Genomic DNA, 20484 nt, shown 5'->3' on the forward strand with positions numbered 1-20484 from the left:
CTGTCCGTCTGTCTTTCCGTCTGTCTGTCTGTCTGTCTGTCTGTCTGTCTTTCCGTCTGTCTGTCTGTCTGTCTGTCTGTCTTTCCGTCTGTCTCTCTGTCTGTCTGTCTGTCTGTCTCTCTGTCTGTCTGTCCCCCACTATGTACTTTCATTCGTCGCTTTCTTGCCGCTTGGATTTCAAGGTGTTTCTGGTGTTTCTGGTGTTCGTAGTGTTCGTGGTGTTTCTGGTCTTTTGTGTTCGGGGTTTATTTGGTTCTATTTGTCGCTGGATGTTTGTTATTGAAAAAGAGTCACTCGTGTCACGCGACAAACCCCCGGGACGCGAATCCCTGTGAAGTAAACAACAACAACAACGACAACAACAACAACAACAACAACGACAACAACAACTTAATACGAATATTTACAAATATTCGAGTGAATCAGGGTGACGCGCAGTGTGGGACGGATCGTTTCAGAGCGACTCGGGAGTTTGGCGTCGCCCCGGAAAAGCAGCGCGGTCCGGGGCGACGCCAAACTCCCGAGTCGCTCTGAAACGATCCGTCGCGGGGACCGTTTCCGCGGCATTAAAATGACCGTAACGCGGCGGACTTCGATGGAAACAACCGGGATCATGTCGCTACAGCAGCCCAACAACATGTATGACAAAGGTCCCAGTGGTTTTCTGACGTTTTAATGCGGAAACGTCACATTTGGTACCAGTGACGCGGATCATGCGTCCCAACAACACACGGGTGAACGTCAACGTTTTCGGGCGACCACGGTCTCTTTGTCTTTACCCGTCGGCAGATGAGGGCGTCTGTCTGTCCGTGCGTCCGTCCCTGACGTGTTTATACGCGATGTGACGTCACAGCGCCCCCCCCCCCCCTCCGACACACACACACACACACACTCTCCGTGACGTCACCAAACGGCGCGGGGGGCACGGGAGGGTTCATCCAGTATCATTATTTATTGCGTTATTATTGGTTTTAAGTGACGTTTGTTTTCCTGTGGAAACGCAGTTTCCTGTTTCCTTCCTTCAGGTTCGAGCTACGTTTCCCACCAGGTGGAGCCTTTGTTTTTGTATCTGGACAATGACAAAGGTCTTGTTGATGCGAGAAGCAAAAAGCAGGCGAATCATCACTCTGATCCAAAAGCCAGTTGATGTTTTCCCACAGGCTCACTCTGCTCGTCCCGCAGCGTTGATCATTATCCGTCTACTGCACGTCCACTTATATCTCCATGTGAAGCGTTTCCATTTGAGGCTTTTTTTGTTTGATTTGGCTCCACTTCTCGCTTTATTTTTTTGGGACTGCAAATTTTCAGTGTGCAAACCGTCACTGCTGCAGCGATGCTCAGCGCGACCCGTTGGGTGCGGCCGGATGAACGGATCGTGACGGAAGCAGAACTTTTGGGGAAAGACGCCCCCGACCCGCAACGACTCGGAATAGTCCGGCTTTACACCGTCGGCAGCTACGCCCTCATTCGACAGAGCGGCCGGCCGCCGTACAACATCCCATTTTGAAAAGAGAACACCGCACAAAGTTTCCTTATTTTAAGACGGGTCATTTAAACCCCACCGTGAAGATTGAGATTAAGACAAACAAAACAAAAAAAAGAAACAAAACAAGAGTAAGGTGGAAATATTGTTTAATCGTTTGTAAGAAACCTTGAATGTTCTGAAAAGAGGTTTTATGCAACAGTTCAGGAAACAAAAACAGCCAGACATCGCAGGCAGAGCAGACAAGACCGGTCCCATTCCCACATCGGAGCGTCCACGTAAACAACACGACGCGTCACTGAAACACTCAAACACAACAAACACTTCCCCTGATGGATCTCAACCCCAAACCCTCACCCTCCTCTTGCTTTACTTGCTTCTCCATTTGAGGGGTTTTTGGAAAATGCAAACTTATTTTTGAAGGACGTGATTTCGGAGTTACACCCCCCCCCCCACTGAATTTCATATTTGATCATTTGAGAAAGCAACAGACTCTCCTGCCATTTCATATGGAATCAAAAACAAAATGCAGTCACATTAATCAACTTTACGGTTGTTTCTCCATTATGTTATTGTCAACATTTTCCAAACCCCAATTTCCTAAAATGTGAGCCATCGTCAGGCAAACGGTCAACGATGTCAGATGCCTGAACTGACAACCAAGTCTTTGTTGTCAGTTCAGGCATCGTCTAGTGGTGAGCTTGAAGATCCAAACTCACCGAACACCGCCCCCCCCCGGACACGCAACATGGCCGCCTCCGTGGAGGAGACGTGAGCCAGTGTTTGGTTTGTCCGCTCTGGGCTCTTGTAGAAACATGGCGGCACAAGATGGCCTCCGTGCAGCGTCGCCGCTTCCTGCGTGGATAAAGAAGGTCCCACTCTCAGGAAACACCACCATTCTTATTTAAGTCTGTTCTGTAAATTCTACACACTGCACCTTTAAGACTCTAAACATTAAACGTCTTTTTTGAACCCTCAACTTGTGTTTTCCATGAATTATTGTTAAATATTAGTTTTGTATTTGAACGACATCTTGGGAGGTTGATTTTGCGAGGACTCCGTGCGGCCTGGTGTGGAATATGTACCATGAGCAGCACGAACAGGAAGCGTTGCTCATCCTTGATGTTTCATTTCATCTCCCTCCTCCCAGAGGGGCGGGGCTTCCGCATGGACTTTCAGCTTCTTTACCAGTTTTAATAAAGGGACCTATCATTTACTTTTAAAGTACTTCAACTCGGGCTGTATCCGAAGTGCCCGCTCTCGTCTCCCACCCAATGTACATCCACTCTTCATTATTTTTTACCCAGGGGCCTTCGGGGCTCGTCACAACAGCGTATTCAGAGACCCCACGGCGGTGCAGAAGTGGAAAAAACAAAACTTTAAATAAAACCGAAAAAAACGCACAGAATCAAAAGTGCCTAAAAACTTGAGCATTGATTATATGGAGTGACCAAACCAACACATACATTCTAAAATATCAAATAAAACGATGATTGCAAAGTAGCACTTTGAATGTAACAAAAACAATGAAACACAAAGGTGAATGAAATGTCTGTTGTTTTTACTAAAAGGCGTCTTTTTCCCACCGAAAGGCAACTTACAGACTGAGAACCGTAATAAAAACAAAATAAAGTTAAAAAAAACAACAAAAAACAGTAAATCAGGCACCTTTAGAAAAGTCGTCAGGGTATTCTGCGTCTGCTCGTTTTGGTCGAACAGAGAATCCACCGCAATCGAAGACTGGAGACCTGGGCCTCCGTGGTGAACCGGGAGCAGAGCGATGGAGGGTTGCCCCGTCTGCTTGAGCGCTGCCTTTATTGGCCGCCGCGCGAGAAAATGCCTCTGCAAGAATATCTGTCGTCACACAGCAACACGTCAACGTTTTGAACATGGAGGAGACGTTTCCCTGGGTGACAACCGAGGATCTGCGGCCTTTAAAGGGCGTGGCTCAAACGGCACCGTTATGAAGTGATACTCCGCTTTATCGGTAAACTGGCTTTTTGGCATTCTTCCCAGATTCGGACGAGAAGGTCGAAACCAACTTCATCCCTGCGTCCAGTAATAAGTGGCAGGAGACGCTAACTATGTTAGCTCAATGCATTGCAGCAGAGGGGATCGGCTAGCCTAGCTCCTGGTGAAATGAGGGAAAGGAGGGTAGGTATATCAAAGGAGGGTATTGGCTTGACACATACATTGCACCTTAATGACAAAACTAAGATCTTTGTTGTTTTAAAAGCAGCAAATTTTAGGACTATTTTCATAGGAGCTAGGCTAGTTGATCCCATCTGCAGCCTTTCATTGAGCTAACAACATTCACATGCAGCCCATTGCCATCTTTGTACTGGACACACAGGGATGAAACTGGTATTGAAATTCGTCTAAATCTGGGTAAGATACACATGAAAAGTGGAGTATCCCTTCAACACAAACTCTAGCTCAGATGGTCTTTACTTCGCAGCCAAGGTGCTAAGTTTTCACACGTATACAGAGTATTATTATTAATGTACGAAAGACCAAAGAAAACCCTTAAAAACCATCAGTAGCCCATGGATTTTGACGTCCATTTTGATATCAGACGCATTCCATCTAAAGTTGAGGAAAGTAAACTATCTAAGTTACTCTGGAGGAAGGAGGAGCTGGACTCTGCTGGATGACGTAGCAGCCCTGGTGTGTGACGGTGCTTTCTGGGGATCGGGTGGAAGACGTCGCCCCGTGGTGCTACCAAGCGACACAGCCAAGCTTCTCCCCAAAATATCTCCAATGTGGTTTATTTGTTTTTCACCCCCATGAAAATAGAAAAGCAACATCAACATCTCACTTACAATACAGTACAAACATAGCAATGACAGAGATACAGCAACTTCACACCGATGAAGAGAGATTTAACAAACGCTATTTCTAAGAAGTGTGTTTGTATGAATAAGGCAACAGAGAAACGTGTAAAAGTCAAATTTGGCCACGAATCGAAGAGTTAGGAAAGGTCTCCCGGGTCGCAGCAGATCACTAACTCATCGATCCCATCTGGTGCCTTCCAATTTTAGAAAAAAAAAAAAAAAAGGGGGGGGGGGTTTAATCCCGACAGGTTGAAATGGTGTTGGGAGCACAGAGCGGCCCCGCCCTCCAGCCGCACAGGCCCATCCCACCTGGAAGCAACGCAGCCACCTTCACCTCTCTGCAGGGTGCGAGAACTCCACACTTCTCAGCCCAAAGCTTCACTGTTACAACTCTTCGTTGACGACGTGGATTTCCCGCCAGGCGGCGGCTGATTAAGGGCCACTGGTGTGAAACAGTGCGAACAGCCTTTAAAACACGCTCTCCAAAAGATAAACATGTATGAAAACTGATGCATCATGCAACTTGTTTTTTCCTCTGCAGTAAAAACCAATTGAGCAAACGGCTTCCGTCCGTGAAGAAAGACTCAAAGAGGAAAATGATCATGAGCCACTGTCCTGGAATTAAGGATTGCACGTTTCAGCCCCTCGAGTTACTGAAATGGGGAATGGGTGGAGGGAGGGGCCATGGGTGGAGTGCCCTCCACCCAAACACACCTTCCCCCACAAAAGCAGGACAGAAAAAGGAGTTGAAAACAAATCAAACCGACCGTGCTAAGAGCGAGAGGCAGGTCGACCGACAGAAAATAAACCAAACAGGTGAAGAGGCTGCGGATGTTCCAAAAAACATCTACAAAAACAGAAGAAGATAAGAGGAAATGGCACAAAAGAGGGGAGGGGCCACTGAGTTCTCTTACAAAACAACTTTGAGGCCGTTTTGCTCTTCTGGAGTCAAAAAGGACAAATCCAAGAAGTGGATGTTGCCCACGACCGATTCAGAACAAAACAATAAGATCTGCAGAGCACTGAAGCCCAGGTTAGCCCCTCAACAGCAGGTGGAGCTAACTGGCTAGCAGGTGGAGCTAACCGGCTAGCGGGTGGAGCTAACCGGCTAGCGGGTGGAGCTAACTGGCTAGCGGGTGGAGCTAACTGGCTAGCGGGTGGAGCTAACTGGCTAGCAACGCATTCAGGATAATGCCTACTAGCAACACGAAGAAGCCAGCAATTCATATTCAATAAAAATAAAAAAAACTGCAGTCGAAACGTTGCTCAGAAGTGCTTAAACAGCGAAACAGGATTTTGGCTAAATGTTAAACTGACTGGGGCGGCGGCGCTGAATGGACACACTGCTAGCTTCCTGCTTAGTGAGTGTGTATTGAAAGTAATGTGATTGGTTGATGGGGCGGGGGGCACTACATGGTCGCCACACGCCACCAAATGAAAGCCAAGCCGCGGGGGGTCTCCAAAGGAGGTTCATCAAACTTGACGAGTTTCAACTGGATTTTTACACACACACACACACACACACACACACACACACACACACACACACACACACACACACACACACACACACACACACACACACACACACACACACACACACACACACACAAAGTGGTGCACTCTGATTTTGGAATCCCCCCCCCGAGATTGAGCGATTCTCATCGACTGACGGAGGAGTGTAGGTGTAGCAGGGCGCGGTCAGACGATTGGTTGGTTACTGATGAAGAGGAGGGTGGGGATTCATCACATATATATATATATATTAGCGGGAAACGTTTGAGGTGGACTAACGGCTTGAGGAACAAGTCCAGATGGCGGGAGGAAGGGGGGGGATTTGGGGTGGAACTGGCAGGTGGAGGCCTGGACCAGACCGTCCCAGGTCAACGCTGCATCCAGTCTCCAGTTTGTCTAAAACTCCTCCTGCTCCTCCGATTCAGCGTCCGGTACCACGAAGCCCTCCTGAGAGACGGGAACAGATCAAACAGCAGCTGCAGTCACACGGGCGGCGCCATCTTGTTGTCAACTCCTAAAAATCAACGCATCAACCCCAGAGGCGTTTCCTCCCCTTGCACGTTGTCTACAGAGGTGGAGAATCGGGTTTGGAAGGTAGAAGTTCAGCGGATCAAGCAGGACGGAGGTCCCACTGGAGTGGAATCGGCAGCTGACTGGCTTGGGCTGGACAAACAGGGCGGCACTTTAACCTTCTGAAACTGGAACGTTCCAGACACCGGCAGCAACATAAACTATAAACTATAAACACAAAGCAGCGATGCCGACCTCACGTTCAGTGGTTTTTTACTCTTGAGTCACTCATGTTTTCCAGGACTGGACTGAAAGACAAGCAGAGCAGCGCACCACCTTCATGCCTGAGCTTCCTGTCAGCTGCTCAAACCACAACGTACATGTTTGTGCTGATGACACCGTTGTGTGGATAAGTCAGAGCCACAGTTACCACGTTACCTCCAGTCAGACTGCGCTAAGATCCAACTATTTGCTACTTAAGCACAAATTACAAGTAACTACTGAATAAAAAGGAAGTGCCACCTCCTGCTCCTTGGCACCAGATCTGGTCTTAAATTCAATTCCTTTTGAAAGCACTTTTGTGTCTTGTCCCCTTTGCTGTGGGACCCGCTCAAAAAACAAGATGACACATCTCAAAGGGTTGACTCGGTTAAAAACCTTTAAATATATTGAAATAAAAACCTCTGGTCACTCACGTCTGTGGCGTAGAGGATGTCGATGATCCTCTGCAGCGTCGGGTCACCCTCGCCCTCCTTCTCTTGGCAAATCAGCTCAATGTTCCGCAGCTTGCCAAAATAAAAGTCCCTCTCCTTCTCCATGTCATGAATAGTTGATTTGAGGATGTCCACCTAAATAAATGGGGGGCGGGTAAACGGCTTGATAAATGGACGTGTCTTGCAGGAACTATTGCTGCCAACTGTTTTCACCTAAATAAACGCTTCAAATTTAGTTTTGTTATTTAACCCTAGAATGCATGGGTCAAACATTATGCAGATGATGGTTCCTTGCTTTATGTTCCAAACTACAATGTTTAAATGATGTAAAATTCCAGGAATTAAGCTGTTTTTCATGATGTGAAATCATAATAACCACAAACAAAATTGCTTTTAAACCAAAACAGGCATTTTGGGGTCAAGGATATTTCAGGCCATTTTTGACTTGGATCAAATCTATCCCATCTTTTACCCATATTGATCGTCTGAGGCCTCAGCACAACATGCTGATGGCGTCAGAATAGTCAGGGCTCGTACTGGGCACAAGGGGCATGAAGACAACATTCAAACGATTACTAAAGCAGAAAATTTTGAAAAAAGATGCGTAACCGGGTGGAATTGTCCTTTAGATGCATCTCTCAATAAAGCTGACCTCTTGCATGAGCTCCGCCCTCTCCCCGCCGTCCACTCCCGTTCCAGGCCTCCTCCCGCTGCCTGGCGCCATCTTGGGTACGACCTTGGCAACGGCTGCCCGCTGTGGCGCTGCAGAGGCAACGGGAAGAAACACTGAGCAAAGCGCAGTCACACCTTTGACTTTTTATTGATAAAAAGGCAAAGGTGTGTTTATTGGTGGTCTCCCATATAGAGGATTGGTGGGTGCCGACCTTGGTTGAGGATCTTTTTGGGGGGCTTGTTGAGGGCGGACATGGTGGGGTTGGCTGTAGGCATGGCGTCCTGGCCCTGCCGCGCCTCCACCGGGTCGTATTCTTTGCCGTCGTAGTTGGCATCGAAGAATTTCTTGAACCACTGGACGAACTCAAAGTTGTCCTGGAACTTCCCCTTCACCAGCTTGTCCACCGGAATGATCTGCAGGGAAGAGCGGGACTTTAGGAAGCAGTTTGGTTTTGTTGTGTCTTTTAATAAACGGTATTACTATAAACTCACCCTCACCTAACCCAATCTGAGAAAAACAACCCCATTAAGACCCAAAACCCCCCCCACACAAGGCCTCCCCATGTTTACTTGTTTTTAAGTACATGGATTTATACATCTGCTAATATTGAGGCTGGGTTACCAAAAAAAAAAAAAAAAAAAGCTAGAGGCATGTTTAAAAATAAATAAATAAATAAAACAAGAGAAATGGATACCAGTACCAACAACAACAAAAAAAATACAACTTCAACCAAGAATGTATCTCTTTAAATCACTTTAATCTTAATTTTTTCCCTGGTCTTTCACAAACTGAAGTATTCCCTCAACATACACTACTCACAAAAAGTTTGGGATATTGGGCTTTCGGGTGAAGTTTCAGGATGAAGCTTAAATGCACTATAACCTTTCCAGGTGAACTTCATTTGACCTTCACTGAACTTTTAAATGCACATTTCCAACTGTTCAATGTTTCAGTACTTTTTGCACAACTTGCTGTTCTCTAACAAGCAGCTGAACGGAAAAATTCACAACAGGTGTTTGATCCATGAATCCACCAATGAGTGTCCTGGTTCAATTAGAGTTGGTATTTAAAGTCCTCTTCATCATGCTGTTCACATGTTGACATCATGACACCAAGACACCTAACAACTGATCAACAGCACCTCGCCTTGTGAGGCTTCAAACAGGATGTTGTCAGAGGGAAGTGGCCACTGAGCTTAGAGTGTCACAGAGTGTCATCAGCAGCTTGCAACAGAGATACAGAGACTGGAAGAGTCACAGAAAGACATAGAAGTGGACGTCCTTTGGCCACATCCAACACTGATGAGCGCTTCATTGTGAACAGTGCCCTGAGGAACCGCATGATGATGCCACTCAACTCCAGGCACATTTAAGGGAGGTGAGAGGCACCAAGTGTCACGTCAGACCATTCAAAACCGTTTACATCAGCGTGGTCTGCGTGCTAGACCACCTGCAAGGGTACCTGACCACACCACCAGGCACAGCCATCATGGTCTTGCAGGGGCCAGGGAGCGTTGACGCTGGACGAGGGACCAGGGGCCTCAGTGCTGTTCTCTGATGAAAGTGGATTCACGTGGAGCAGAAATGATGGAGACGTCAAGGAGAGCGCTACGCATCAGCCACTGGTGTCACCAGACGAGCCTTTGGTGGTGGTGGTGTTACAGTGTGGGCAGGTGTGTCTGGTCAATACAGAACTGCCCTACACTTTGTGAATGGTACAGTGACAAGCCCATACTACCTGAATGACATCATTCATCCAGTCATTGTGCCCCTGCATGAACAACACAGGCCTCATTTCATCTTCATGGACGACAATGCTCCAGCTCATGGAGGTGGCATCATTAGGGAACTGCTGCTGGAGACTGGGGCACCTCAAATGGAGTGGCCTGCACTTTCTCCAGACCTGAATCCCATAGAAAACCTATGGGATCAGCTGAGTGGCCGTGTAAAGGCTCCTAACTCTGTACCCCAGAACCTCAATGACCTGAGGGCCGCCCTTCAAGAAGAGTGGGGGGCCAGGCCTCAGCAGACAATAAGTCGACTTGTGAACAGCATGAGACCTGGTTGTCAAGCTGTAATTGATGCTCGAGGCCACATGACGAGTTATTGAGACGTTGACATTTGTTGTTGTGGTAAACCCACCACTGTTGTTGGCTTTTGTTTCAATACATTGTTTGAGATGAGGAAATCACCATTGTATCTTCTACTTAAATGCCCTACTTTTATAATATAAAATCACTGAAGCGTGAACTTTTTACATTTTCTATAAATTTCACACGAAAGCCAAATGTCCCTAACTTTTTGTGAGTAGTGTATGACGGCAGTTAAGAAACGAGTGGTGTTGAGTCAGACTTGTTAGAAATGCAGAAGTGAGGCCTGTTTGCACCAGACCAACAACACACAAGATGCTACGCAGAAGTGACGGCGATGAAAACAACATGAGGTGTAAACCAGACCGACGAGGGCGGTTGGGCCACTTTGGAGGGAAAGACAGGATCTGTACCCAGGGAGGGTTGGGTGTAATTTAACAATAGGCATGAATCCAATTCCTGTCTGCGGATCTGAACATTTTTATTGTGCACCATCTTCAATAATTCCATAGTGACATTACATCATCCTGTCAACGACACATGATGCCTACAGCAACAAAGCAAAATGATAATAGTGTCAGGGCCCGGCACCAACTTCTCAAGGTGGTTGTCAAGTTGGCGTCTGTGGTTGATTGCAAAGACTGACAAAACGGTTGCCCATTTTTAATCATTTAATAGTCGAGTGAAAATCCTTTTTTAGCCACGTACCACTTATCTGGCAAAATACTAAATCCATCACATGATATTTTGTCCATGGCGCACAGCATTGAAACAATACGTCGTCTGTTAAGACCGAGTGGGAGGTGGTGAGTGTGGGGTCAGCGTAGGCCACTCACCTCCACAGTGGACACTAAATTCCTATCAGACCAGTTGAAGCCAGTTCTGGGTCAAAATGGCTGTTCTCACAGCAACTGGGATCTTACTAGGGCTGTCACGCTCATTACATTCTAGTTGACGAAGGTTATACAAATAATCACGATTAGCAAATCAAATGTATTTTGTTCGCTTTAGACCATACTAGTTAAGCAATACACACACCGACCTTTTGAAAAAAAAAATAATACATTTGATGACAAACATGAGAGGTCGTATGAAGCTTACTTTGTCCACTCCCATCTTCTTAAATGACGCCTGCAGGAGCTTGAAGTTGTGGATGAATTCGTGCTCCAGTTTGGCACCAAATTTGACTTTCTTCATAGGCATAGAGTTGGGAAAGAGCATGTCCATGAACTGGCAGTAGGAACCACCTACAGACACACACAAGCAGTTTTCATTAGGGATACCACTGTGAGGAACCTTTCCCACTGGTTAATGAAGTTATGACAACACCGGTGTTGTCGGTAACACCGGACATTTTTCAACAGGCGGGGGTTAGGGTTATGGTTAGTCCTTTTATCTTCATGTCTTCTAGGCTTGAGCAGGTTTACGATTAAATCGTCTATCGCAATCAATGGACTCGATTGCAATTGACATTGATGAAAGCCAATTAAAAAAAATACATCTGCAAGGAAAATCTGAGCATTGAAACGGTGTCAGTGCAGTTTACCGTGTTCTGAAACTGGAGCAGAGAGGAAGAGGGAGGGTGAGGGTGAGAGGGGGCGGAGTCTCTCCCCCTCTCATCCCTCTCTCAGGGATCTCACTCCCCGCTCTACAGTCCTGTGCAGAGACTTTAAGAGGGGCAGGTGCTCCAAAAGAAATGAAGGCACATGGACCCCCAACCCTGCTTCTAGGCATTTTGCCATTCTGGGCAAGTGGAGCGGCACAGCGGAATGCAGATCACGGGCATCTCGATGGTGCGCATTGGACACCCGCGATCTACGCGCACATAGCAGATACGCCGAGGACACGTTCGTCATGGATGTGCATATCTTGCCAAGACAATCCGCTATCTCGATGCACATTCACAGTAAAAAGAAAAATAATAATAAATTAAAAAAAAATATATATAAAATGCCGCGGATAAAAAGAGAATCATGGGGCAAGGGGGCAGGTGTTTTGGCCCCCTACCCTGCACGTGCCTGCCGCTCTATATGCAAATCCTCAAAAAATAAATAAATTATATATATATATATATATATATATATATATATATATATATATATATATATATATATATATATATATATATCTCAAAATAAATAAATCGCAATATATAATGGAGAAACATTTACTTTATTTCCTTAGTTTCGTCCTTTTATGGAAAATGAAAAATGTGAACCTAATGTAGAGAACTGTGGCAGAGCTTTTTTTTTTGCCTAATATCTTCTGTCGGAGCTGCAGTAGCAGAGCTCATAATCTGCCATCGGCTCAACAGGGCGGCACAGCTGGCATGTTAGTGCTCCCTCGGGTTCCAACACGTAGCTGTACAAATCACTTAAACACCCATTGCGAATATGTTAACTATTTTGACACCAACTCTGTGTTGACGTTCCTGGGCTATACTGTTGAGTATACTACACAGCGTTCCAAATTATTATGCAAATTGGATTGAAGTGTCATAAACATTACATTTTTTGTTTTTCAATTCAACTCATGGATGGTATTGTGTCCCAGGGCTCTTTGGATCACCGGAATCAATCTCAGACACCTGTGATAATTAGTTTGCCCAATTAAAGGAAAACTACTTAAGAAGGACGTTCCACATTATTAAGCAGCCACAGGTTTCAACAATATGGGAAAGAAAAAGGTTCTCTCTGCTGCCGAAAAGCCTCAAATAGTGCAATGCCTTGGACGAGGTATGAAAACATTCAATATTTCACGAAAACTTAATCGTGATCATTTTACTGTGAAGAGATTTGTGGCTGATTCAGAGCACAGACGGCTTGGTGCAGGTAAAGGCAGAATGAGGAAGGTTCCTGCCACAAATTCATGGGATGAAGAGAGCAGCTGCTAAAATGCCGTTACAAAGCAGCAAACAGGTATTTGAAGCTGCTGGTGCCTCTGGAGTCCAGCCAACCTCAAGGTGTAGGATCCTCCAGAGGCTTGCAGTCGTGCATAAAGCTACTATTGGGCCCCCCCTAAGCAATGCTCACAAGCAGAAAGCAGAAAGGGTTGCAGGGGCCCCAGAAATACATGACTCTTTTTCAAACAGTCTTGTTTAGTGATGAGTGCCGTGCAACCCTGGATGGTGCAGATGGATGGAGTAGTGGATGTTTGGTGGATGGCCACCTTGTCCCAACAAGGCTGCCACGTCAGCAAGAAGGTGGTGGAGTCATGTTTTGGGCCGGAATCATGGGGAGAGAGCTGGTGGGCCCCTTTAGGGTCCCTGAAGGTGTGAAGATGACCTCAGCAAAGCATATAGAGTTTGTGACTGAGCACTTTCTTCCACGGTACAAAAAAAAGGAACCGGGCCTTTTGTAGCAAAATCATCTTCATGCATGACAACGCACCATCTCATGCTGCAAAGAATACCTCTGTGTCATTGGCTGATATGGGCATAAAAGGTGTGGCCCCCATCCTCCCCTGACCTCCAACGTACTGAGAACCTTTGGAGCATCCTCAAGCAAAAGATCTTGAAATAGCTTTTCATTTCAGTAAATATGACTCCTAATGCTGCAAATTCAACAAATGACCATTTTCAGTTCTTTGCAACCTATAAAATGTTTTGAAACTGTTGTGAATAATAATTTGGAACAGAGTATTTTGAGTTTTTTATTTTGGAAAAAAAATACTGTTATCATCGGGAGGTTTGTTCAATAACATTCGAATTATACCCTAACGGTTCATGACTTGAAAATTATACTGACTGTCATTTGCATCAACTATTACGGAAAATCAGAGAAAATTATTGTTTGCATAATAATTCGTAACGAGGTGCAATGTATCAGACTAAGGCCAACTCAGATAAACTACAGCTGTGATCTGTGCATCACTATTATTATAAATATACTTTTGTCAAAACTAAGGTTGCCGCAGTTATTGGTGTTACTGGTGTTACAGTGTTCAGCCGTTTACACTACCGGCCCACCGTCGTTAAGATTTTTTCTTTTTAGAGAGGGAAATAAAACAAATATAAACATTTCGTTAATCTTCAAGTGTCTGAGCCGACGCTCATCAAATGAAGAAAAATAAATAATTCCAATTCGTAAAATATTAAGCATGTTATCAATACTTACAAAAAGTGAAAGTGCCTGCTTGTGGCAGCACAGTCTGCTTATCACGAGAGAGAAGGCTGTAGGAGACCTTAGATCAGGTAAAGCGTGGGACCTGACTCCCTCCATCCGTAATTAGCGTACGTGCATAACTGGCACATATTTCTTTTGGAGCACCTGCTCCTCTTTAAGTCTCTGCACAGGACTGTAGAGCGGGGGAGTGAGATCCCATCACCGACTCAACAGCTCTGAGTGAAGAGGGGGAGAGACTCCGCCCCCTCCCACCCTCCCCCCCCCCCCCCCTCCAGTTTCAGAGCACGGCAAACTGCACTTACACCGTTTCAATGCTCGGCATTTTCCTGGAGGATGAAAAAAAAAATTAAAAAAAAACCTTCTTTCATCAATGTCAATCGTGATCGATGGACTCGATTGCGATTGACGGATTTAATCGTAAATCTGCCCAAGCCTAGGAGACAACAAGATAAAAGGACTTTCAAAAGCCTGGCGGTAACAAAGGGAATGGAACAAGCAGCTTTTAACATGCAGACAGTTGAATGAAGCCACCGTAAGGATGCAAGCACAGACTAGGTTCAGGTGATTTGTATGGGAACTGGGAGGTTATTTCTACAGCTTTAAACCTTTCTGATCTGGACTGTAGGATGAAAAGCCTTTCACAGAATTGTTATCACAAAGAAAGAGCATCTCCTTAATCCTTTGTTGCTTCAGTGCTCACAGTCATGTTGTAACAGTGCTTTATGCTGATACACCTATCGACAAAGGACTGGAGCAGCTGTCTGGGCACCCACATGCTCTGGCCATGCCCAAACTCCCTAATACACCAGAGAAGCTGGGTGCTTGCGTGTTGCTTACAGAAAGCCTCCAGGACTGAGGACAATACGTCTCTGGGGGGAAAATCTTTACATCCCTCAAAAAGTCAATTTTGTGAAAAGCTTATTCTATGAAAGTTAACCAAAATAAAATGTTTATCCCCTAAAGCTACGCATTCGAGATTGATTTAGAGCATGTACCGATGCTTTTTCTCATTTTCTCATTACCATGTGCTAATCATTCCATTTTAATCTGAAACTAGTCTTAACTGGTATTTGTGAAAGCACCCTTTACTTACAGAACTAAGCTGCCATGACTCTGCTTTGGAATAAAGACCTTCAAACTCTTTACAGTATTGAGTGAAACATGATCTGCTCCCATTTGCTCAAGACGTGAGCCAGACAGCAGGGCTGTAAGCTGGGGTTAGCACGCTACATCATGACAATGCAATCTGCTCCCCAGCGGCTGAGGTCATCCCTCTGTATCGGCTTTCTGCAGCCTGCTCTCCAGCACCGGGACAACAGGAGATCACCAGCGCTTATGAACTCCCGATTCCTTGATTACCATTGGGACATTTTGAAAATAAGCTTACAAATGTCATTGTTTTAAGATTTAATTATTTTAACTAAGAATAATTTTAACCAATGTTGACGTTTGTGTTCTTATTTTAGTTGTTTTTAATTTTGCTGTTTTTTCTGCCTAATGTGATTTGGGCTTCACTGAAAATGAGGGTTCATCTCTCAATGTGTCCCTGAGAACTAAATAAAGGTGAAACAAATAAAAGATAAAAGTATCCATCTACAAAATAATATATTTTAAAATAATAAAATAATATGACAATAATAAATCACCAAGCTCTTAGTTTTGTGCAGTTCAGGTTCTAATATCAAAACAAAGATTTGGCTTCAAAATGTAATATTCATGAAATATACAATTTTATTAATCTAATTTTCTTACCGATATAGCTTCTATTTTCTTTCAATGTCTCTACTGGATGTAAATTAAATGTAGTAACAAGGGCTGGACGACATGGCCAAAATCATTATCACGATATATGTTTTTTATATTGATCAATAATTATCACGATATCTATTTAATAATGTTCAATTTAGTTTTTAGCGTAGTCGCATGGCTTTATGTTAAACACTGAATAAATTAAAACAAAAAAATATGTCAAAACAAAAAGATAAATAAAGTAAATAATATATATTATATACACATTTAAATATATAATTATTATTGGCGTCTTAGAACAGCCCGAAAAAATCCTAAATCTGTGCTCTGATTATAGTCAGGAACGTTTGGAGCAGACCGAGGGACTCTCTCCGACCACGTCAGACCAGACGTCACTGAAAATCAACGATTCTTTCTTTAATCGCTCTCCTATTGTGGGGCTCGGGGTTGGGTGGAGGGCGAGTTCCAGTTCAAGTTGGTGTTTGAGGCGAGGCAGCATCTTTACCACCTCAGGCAGCTGAGGAAATTCCGGGTCTCGGTGAGGATCCTCAAGTCTTTCTACTCTGGAGCGGTGGAGAGCATCCTGACAGGGAACATCACTGCCTGCTTTGGGAACTGTACTGCTCAGGACAGGCGGGCCCTGCAGAGGGTGCTGCGTTCAGCCCAACGTACAACTGGAACTACCCTCCCCTCCCTGCAGGACTTATACACCAGGAGGTGTCGTAGCAGAGCTGCAGCATCATGAAGGATCCTCACCACCCCAACAACAGACTGTTACAGCTGGTGCGGTGGAGCAGGAGCCTCCACAGCCACACAGCGAGAACAGAGACAGACGGAGTTTCTACATCAAGACATAAGAACTGTCAATGAGTCACTCACACTGCACTGTATGTAGCATACTGTATCACTGTTCTAGGTTATTGCAAACTGTACTGCACACGATATCACTGTTCGAGGATACTGCATACTGTGCTGTATTGCTGTTCCGTTTGGTGTGACTGTATTGCTGTGTAGTACTGTTATATACTGTACTGTATATCTCCACACACACTACCTCACTTTATTCACATGCCACTTTAATGCACATATCTGTATATACATAATAGCCTATCCCATATACATAAATATATTCCCATTATTTATATTATTCTATTTACTTACTGCATTACGTTTTAGGAATCAGTTTCAGTTAGTTAGTCAGGTAGAAATGAGGCAGCTACTGTGTTCAGTCTAGAACATATTGTGCATAATCACTGGGTGCGTTGCATTGACATATATTACATATATACATTGACATAGATATATAAGTATGTATATGTATGTGACGAATAAACCCGTTGAATCTTGAGGAAGCGCCGCTGCATCAGCTCCGGGGTCATCATCCCCACTGCGAGCTGTCTGGACAGCTCGCCGCAGCTGTGGAGACAGCGGAGGAAGCAGCGGCGCTTCTGCTGTTCCTGTCACATGTTTGATTCTCTGCTGTACGATTGGCTGTTTGTGTCACATGTTTGATTCTCTGCTGGACCATTGGCCGTTTGTTTCGTGTCTGTAGGTAGAGGAAAAACTCTATTGGAAATAAATCTCATAAATGTATCATGAAGTTATTGTGGAACATTTTCTCATGAAATTATCAAGATATTTTTATCGCCCAGCCCTTGTAGTTGCTGTGCTAAATAAATGCAACACAAACTATATGATCACAATACAGTTGCCTTCCCCTGGCATTGCGATAAAGACGATTCTGCAACATATTGCAAGAAAAGTAGTAGTAAAATGTTTTTGGCAGGGCATTTCATACCCTGTTTCCAGCATTTATTACAATCGCTGAAAACCTTCCTTTTCAACATGAAAGTGTGACACAGTGCGCCTGCGCATACCTTGTTGGACCATAAAAGATTTCTCAAAAAGAGAAAATACACCCCCCCCAACACTCTCTCTCTTTCTTCACCTGAACACAGCAGCTCTATCTTGGTGAGGTTGATCTGTAATGACTCGTTGATCCAGGCCAGCATGTCATGGCGACTCAGGTTCTCGCTGGTCACTGAGGTGGAGTACACGTTCACAGCCATGTTCGGTCAACTGCAGAGACAAAAAACTGTCAGATTATAATTCAGTTAAACACATGAGGGGGAGGTTTTTCAAGAAAAAAAGACCATAATAATTCAACACCAATGCCACCTACAGGTTCTGATCATTTATCCGGTTCTTTCCAAGGGTTAGAACGATCCAACTAGCCATTCACGTAGTATTGTCCATGTGAAAACCGAATGGAAACCCTACTTCCCAAATTGATAGAACGCCCCCACTCCACCCCACCCCATACCCACGTTTCAGCGCTATATTGACCACACCCGAATCACACAGTCACTGAATGCAATATGTAGTAGTAGCTGTTCAGAGTCCCCTGGTGTGGCTGTTGTCTGTCACATATTATATTTAGCTGGTGACAACGGCATGACTTCCCTGTAACAAACACTCATTACTGAGTGCCTTTACTTAGAGCATGAACATTTGTACAAAATGAAATAAGCGTTTTGGTGCACATGATACCAATATCACTGAGTATGTAAAAAAAATAAATGTTTTAAGTGTGGTGCAAATGACCACTATTATGTAATTTTTTTTTTTTTTTTTTAATAAAACACACAAGAAACAACCCTGGGCGATGTCGCATTCATATGATACTTATGGTAGAACACTGCGCTTTAAACTTCAAAGTGGGATCTGTCCTAAATTCGTTTCACCCAAATATGGAGATTTGCTGTAAACCTATGTTCATAACTATCACCTGCATCGATTCAATTAACAATTCAATAGTCAATATGAAATAAATTATTTATCATTAGTGGGCATTTACCCATGATAGTGTACGCTGATCAGCCACATCACCAGATCTGAGCCACTTTGACAAGGAGCACATTGTGATGCTGGACGACTGGGTCAGAGCATCTCCACAGGCACAGGTCTTGTGGCTGTTCCCGCTGTGCAGTGGTTACTACCAAAAGTGTCCAAGGAAGGACGAGCGCTGAACCGGCGACAGGGTCACAGGGCCCAAGGCTCATTGATGCACGTGGGGAGTGAAGTCTAGTCCGTCTGGTTCGATGCCACAGTAGAACTACTGTAGCACAAAGTGTTGAAAAAGTGAATGTTGCTGTGATAGAAAGGTGTAGAACACACAGTGCATGGCAGCTTGCTGCGTATGGGAGCTCACAGTGTCCATGCTGACCCCTGTCCACCCCTGAAAGCACCTACAATGGACACCTCTGCAGAGGCAGTGTGATGCTCTGGGCAATATTCTGCTGGGAAATCTTGGCTCCCGGCATTGATGTGGATGTTACTTTGACACCTACCTAAACATTGTTACCAAGTACACCCCTTCATGGCAATGGAGGCAATACCATTGCCATGAAGGGGTGTACTTGGTAACAATGTATTCTTTCAGCAAGATAATACGCACTGCCAGATTGCAAAACAAATCTCAGTAAAGGTTTGAGGAACATGACAAAGACTTGCCCTGCCTGTCACTCATATAGGCTTGAAGTGGAAGGAATCGGGTAACAAAGCTAAACCCCGGGTTCCCAAGTACTTGAAAACGAACGCAAACACTATCACGGTGTCCGCAGGTATAACAGTAACTCTAGTTATTATACCTGAATACAAGATATACTTAAGACAAAATTGAATCAATCGCTCCAATTCAATTAAATATGGAGTATGAAAAGTATGAAGACATTTATTGGAATCAGAGACGGGCTGTTGGGGGTGGGGTGGTTAGAACATCAGAGACGTTGATTATGATGCAGAAGAACTGACCAACTTAACAAAATGTCATATGTTTGTGTTTAAAAAATACGTAAAAAGACCGCATTCAATTTTAGAAAACATATCATGAGTTTTTAAAACCAAATGCAGGACATTGTCCCGACTTTTATTTTAATTGTGGCTGTTGCCAAATTAGAAGCTCGGAGTTCCCACCTCTGCCGCTGGACTTGAACGCGGCATAAGGTTAGCTCGACATTTCCCCGCCCTGAACCGCGGAGCGCCTTCTAATGCGGCACATTCCGGCTTGTCACATCGGAAAACCTGGCGGCTACAGCCGGGACAAGTATCCCTTTAACGGGCCCGTAAAAGCCCAAGGAACCCGCTCGCAAAAACCCCACCCTGATTCCCTTGCACAGACGCCGTTCTCACGCTAGCCCTTTATGCTAAGCTACAAGCTAAGGGGCTAACGGGCTAATCCCGTGCGGCGCGGCGGGGCGCGGGGCGCGTCTCTGTTTTATCTTGTGATGTGAGCGTGTGCACAGCTCCACGTACCTGGTTCCAGGATGTGCGCACAGTGATTCTGAAAATGAATGTTTCTAAAGCAGGTTGTTCAGGCTCCTTCTCCTCCTTCTTCTCCTTCTTCTCCTTCTTCTTCTTCTTCTTCTTCCTCTTCGCGTTATTCAGTCATTCCACCGGAAGCGGAGGGACGAGTCGCTGGAGGCGGAAGTGACGTCACCACGCATCCGGTTGACGCCTTCGGCTTCTGCGTCTTCTTCTTTGGTGTTTATTGGCGGATGGCGAACCAGCTCAGATGGGCATTACCGCCACCAGCTGGACTGAAGTGGAACAGGAGATGATGAATAAAATAAAATATCATATAAACGAAATGAAATAAAATAAAATAAAAATTAATTAAACAAAAAAAAAACATATTACCAAAAACACATATTAATTTTAAAAACATAATAACCTCACAGAATTTCTTTCCTGCTGTTTTCCCAAAAAGACTTGACAATGAAAAGTCCTGTTGTT

General features: G+C 44.8%; 1 protein-coding gene and 1 long non-coding RNA gene across 2 annotated transcripts in view; both read right to left on the reverse strand.

Annotated features, from left to right (window-relative positions):
- The window catches only part of LOC307241675, a 2526-nt gene extending 1702 nt beyond the window's left edge, over positions 1 to 824 (reverse strand). The window contains exon 1 of the long non-coding RNA XR_013844564.1: positions 780 to 824. This is a non-coding gene — a long non-coding RNA (uncharacterized lncRNA). The remainder of the gene's footprint in view (positions 1 to 779) is intronic.
- A 2203-nt stretch (positions 825 to 3027) lies between these two features.
- Positions 3028 to 20154, reverse strand: mapre1b (microtubule-associated protein, RP/EB family, member 1b). Its single transcript, XM_080015001.1, has 7 exons — positions 20005 to 20154; positions 17639 to 17769; positions 10919 to 11064; positions 7940 to 8141; positions 7708 to 7817; positions 7038 to 7190; positions 3028 to 6279 (listed from the first exon to the last, which is right to left on the reverse strand). Exons 2-7 carry the CDS (start codon positions 17757 to 17759, stop codon positions 6229 to 6231), a joined length of 783 nt encoding a protein of 260 aa, XP_079871127.1. The 5' UTR covers positions 17760 to 17769; positions 20005 to 20154; the 3' UTR covers positions 3028 to 6228.
- Between the last annotated feature and the right edge of the window lie 330 nt (positions 20155 to 20484).

Source organism: Zeus faber, assembly GCF_960531495.2.
Source record: "Zeus faber genome assembly, chromosome: 15".
Lineage (NCBI taxonomy): Eukaryota > Metazoa > Chordata > Actinopteri > Zeiformes > Zeidae > Zeus > Zeus faber.

Bases quoted from the DNA above. Each gene is read 5' to 3' on its own strand.
- mapre1b (XM_080015001.1), bottom strand. From the start codon at position 17,759: ATGGCTGTGAACGTGTACTCCACCTCAGTGACCAGCGAGAACCTGAGT. The intron at 7,818-7,939 runs GTCGGCACCCAC...TTGCCTCTGCAG, and splicing joins CAAAAAGATCCTCAACCAAG to CGCCACAGCGGGCAGCCGTT. The intron at 7,191-7,707 runs GTCAGCTTTATT...CCATTTATTTAG, and splicing joins GGGCGGAGCTCATGCAAGAG to GTGGACATCCTCAAATCAAC.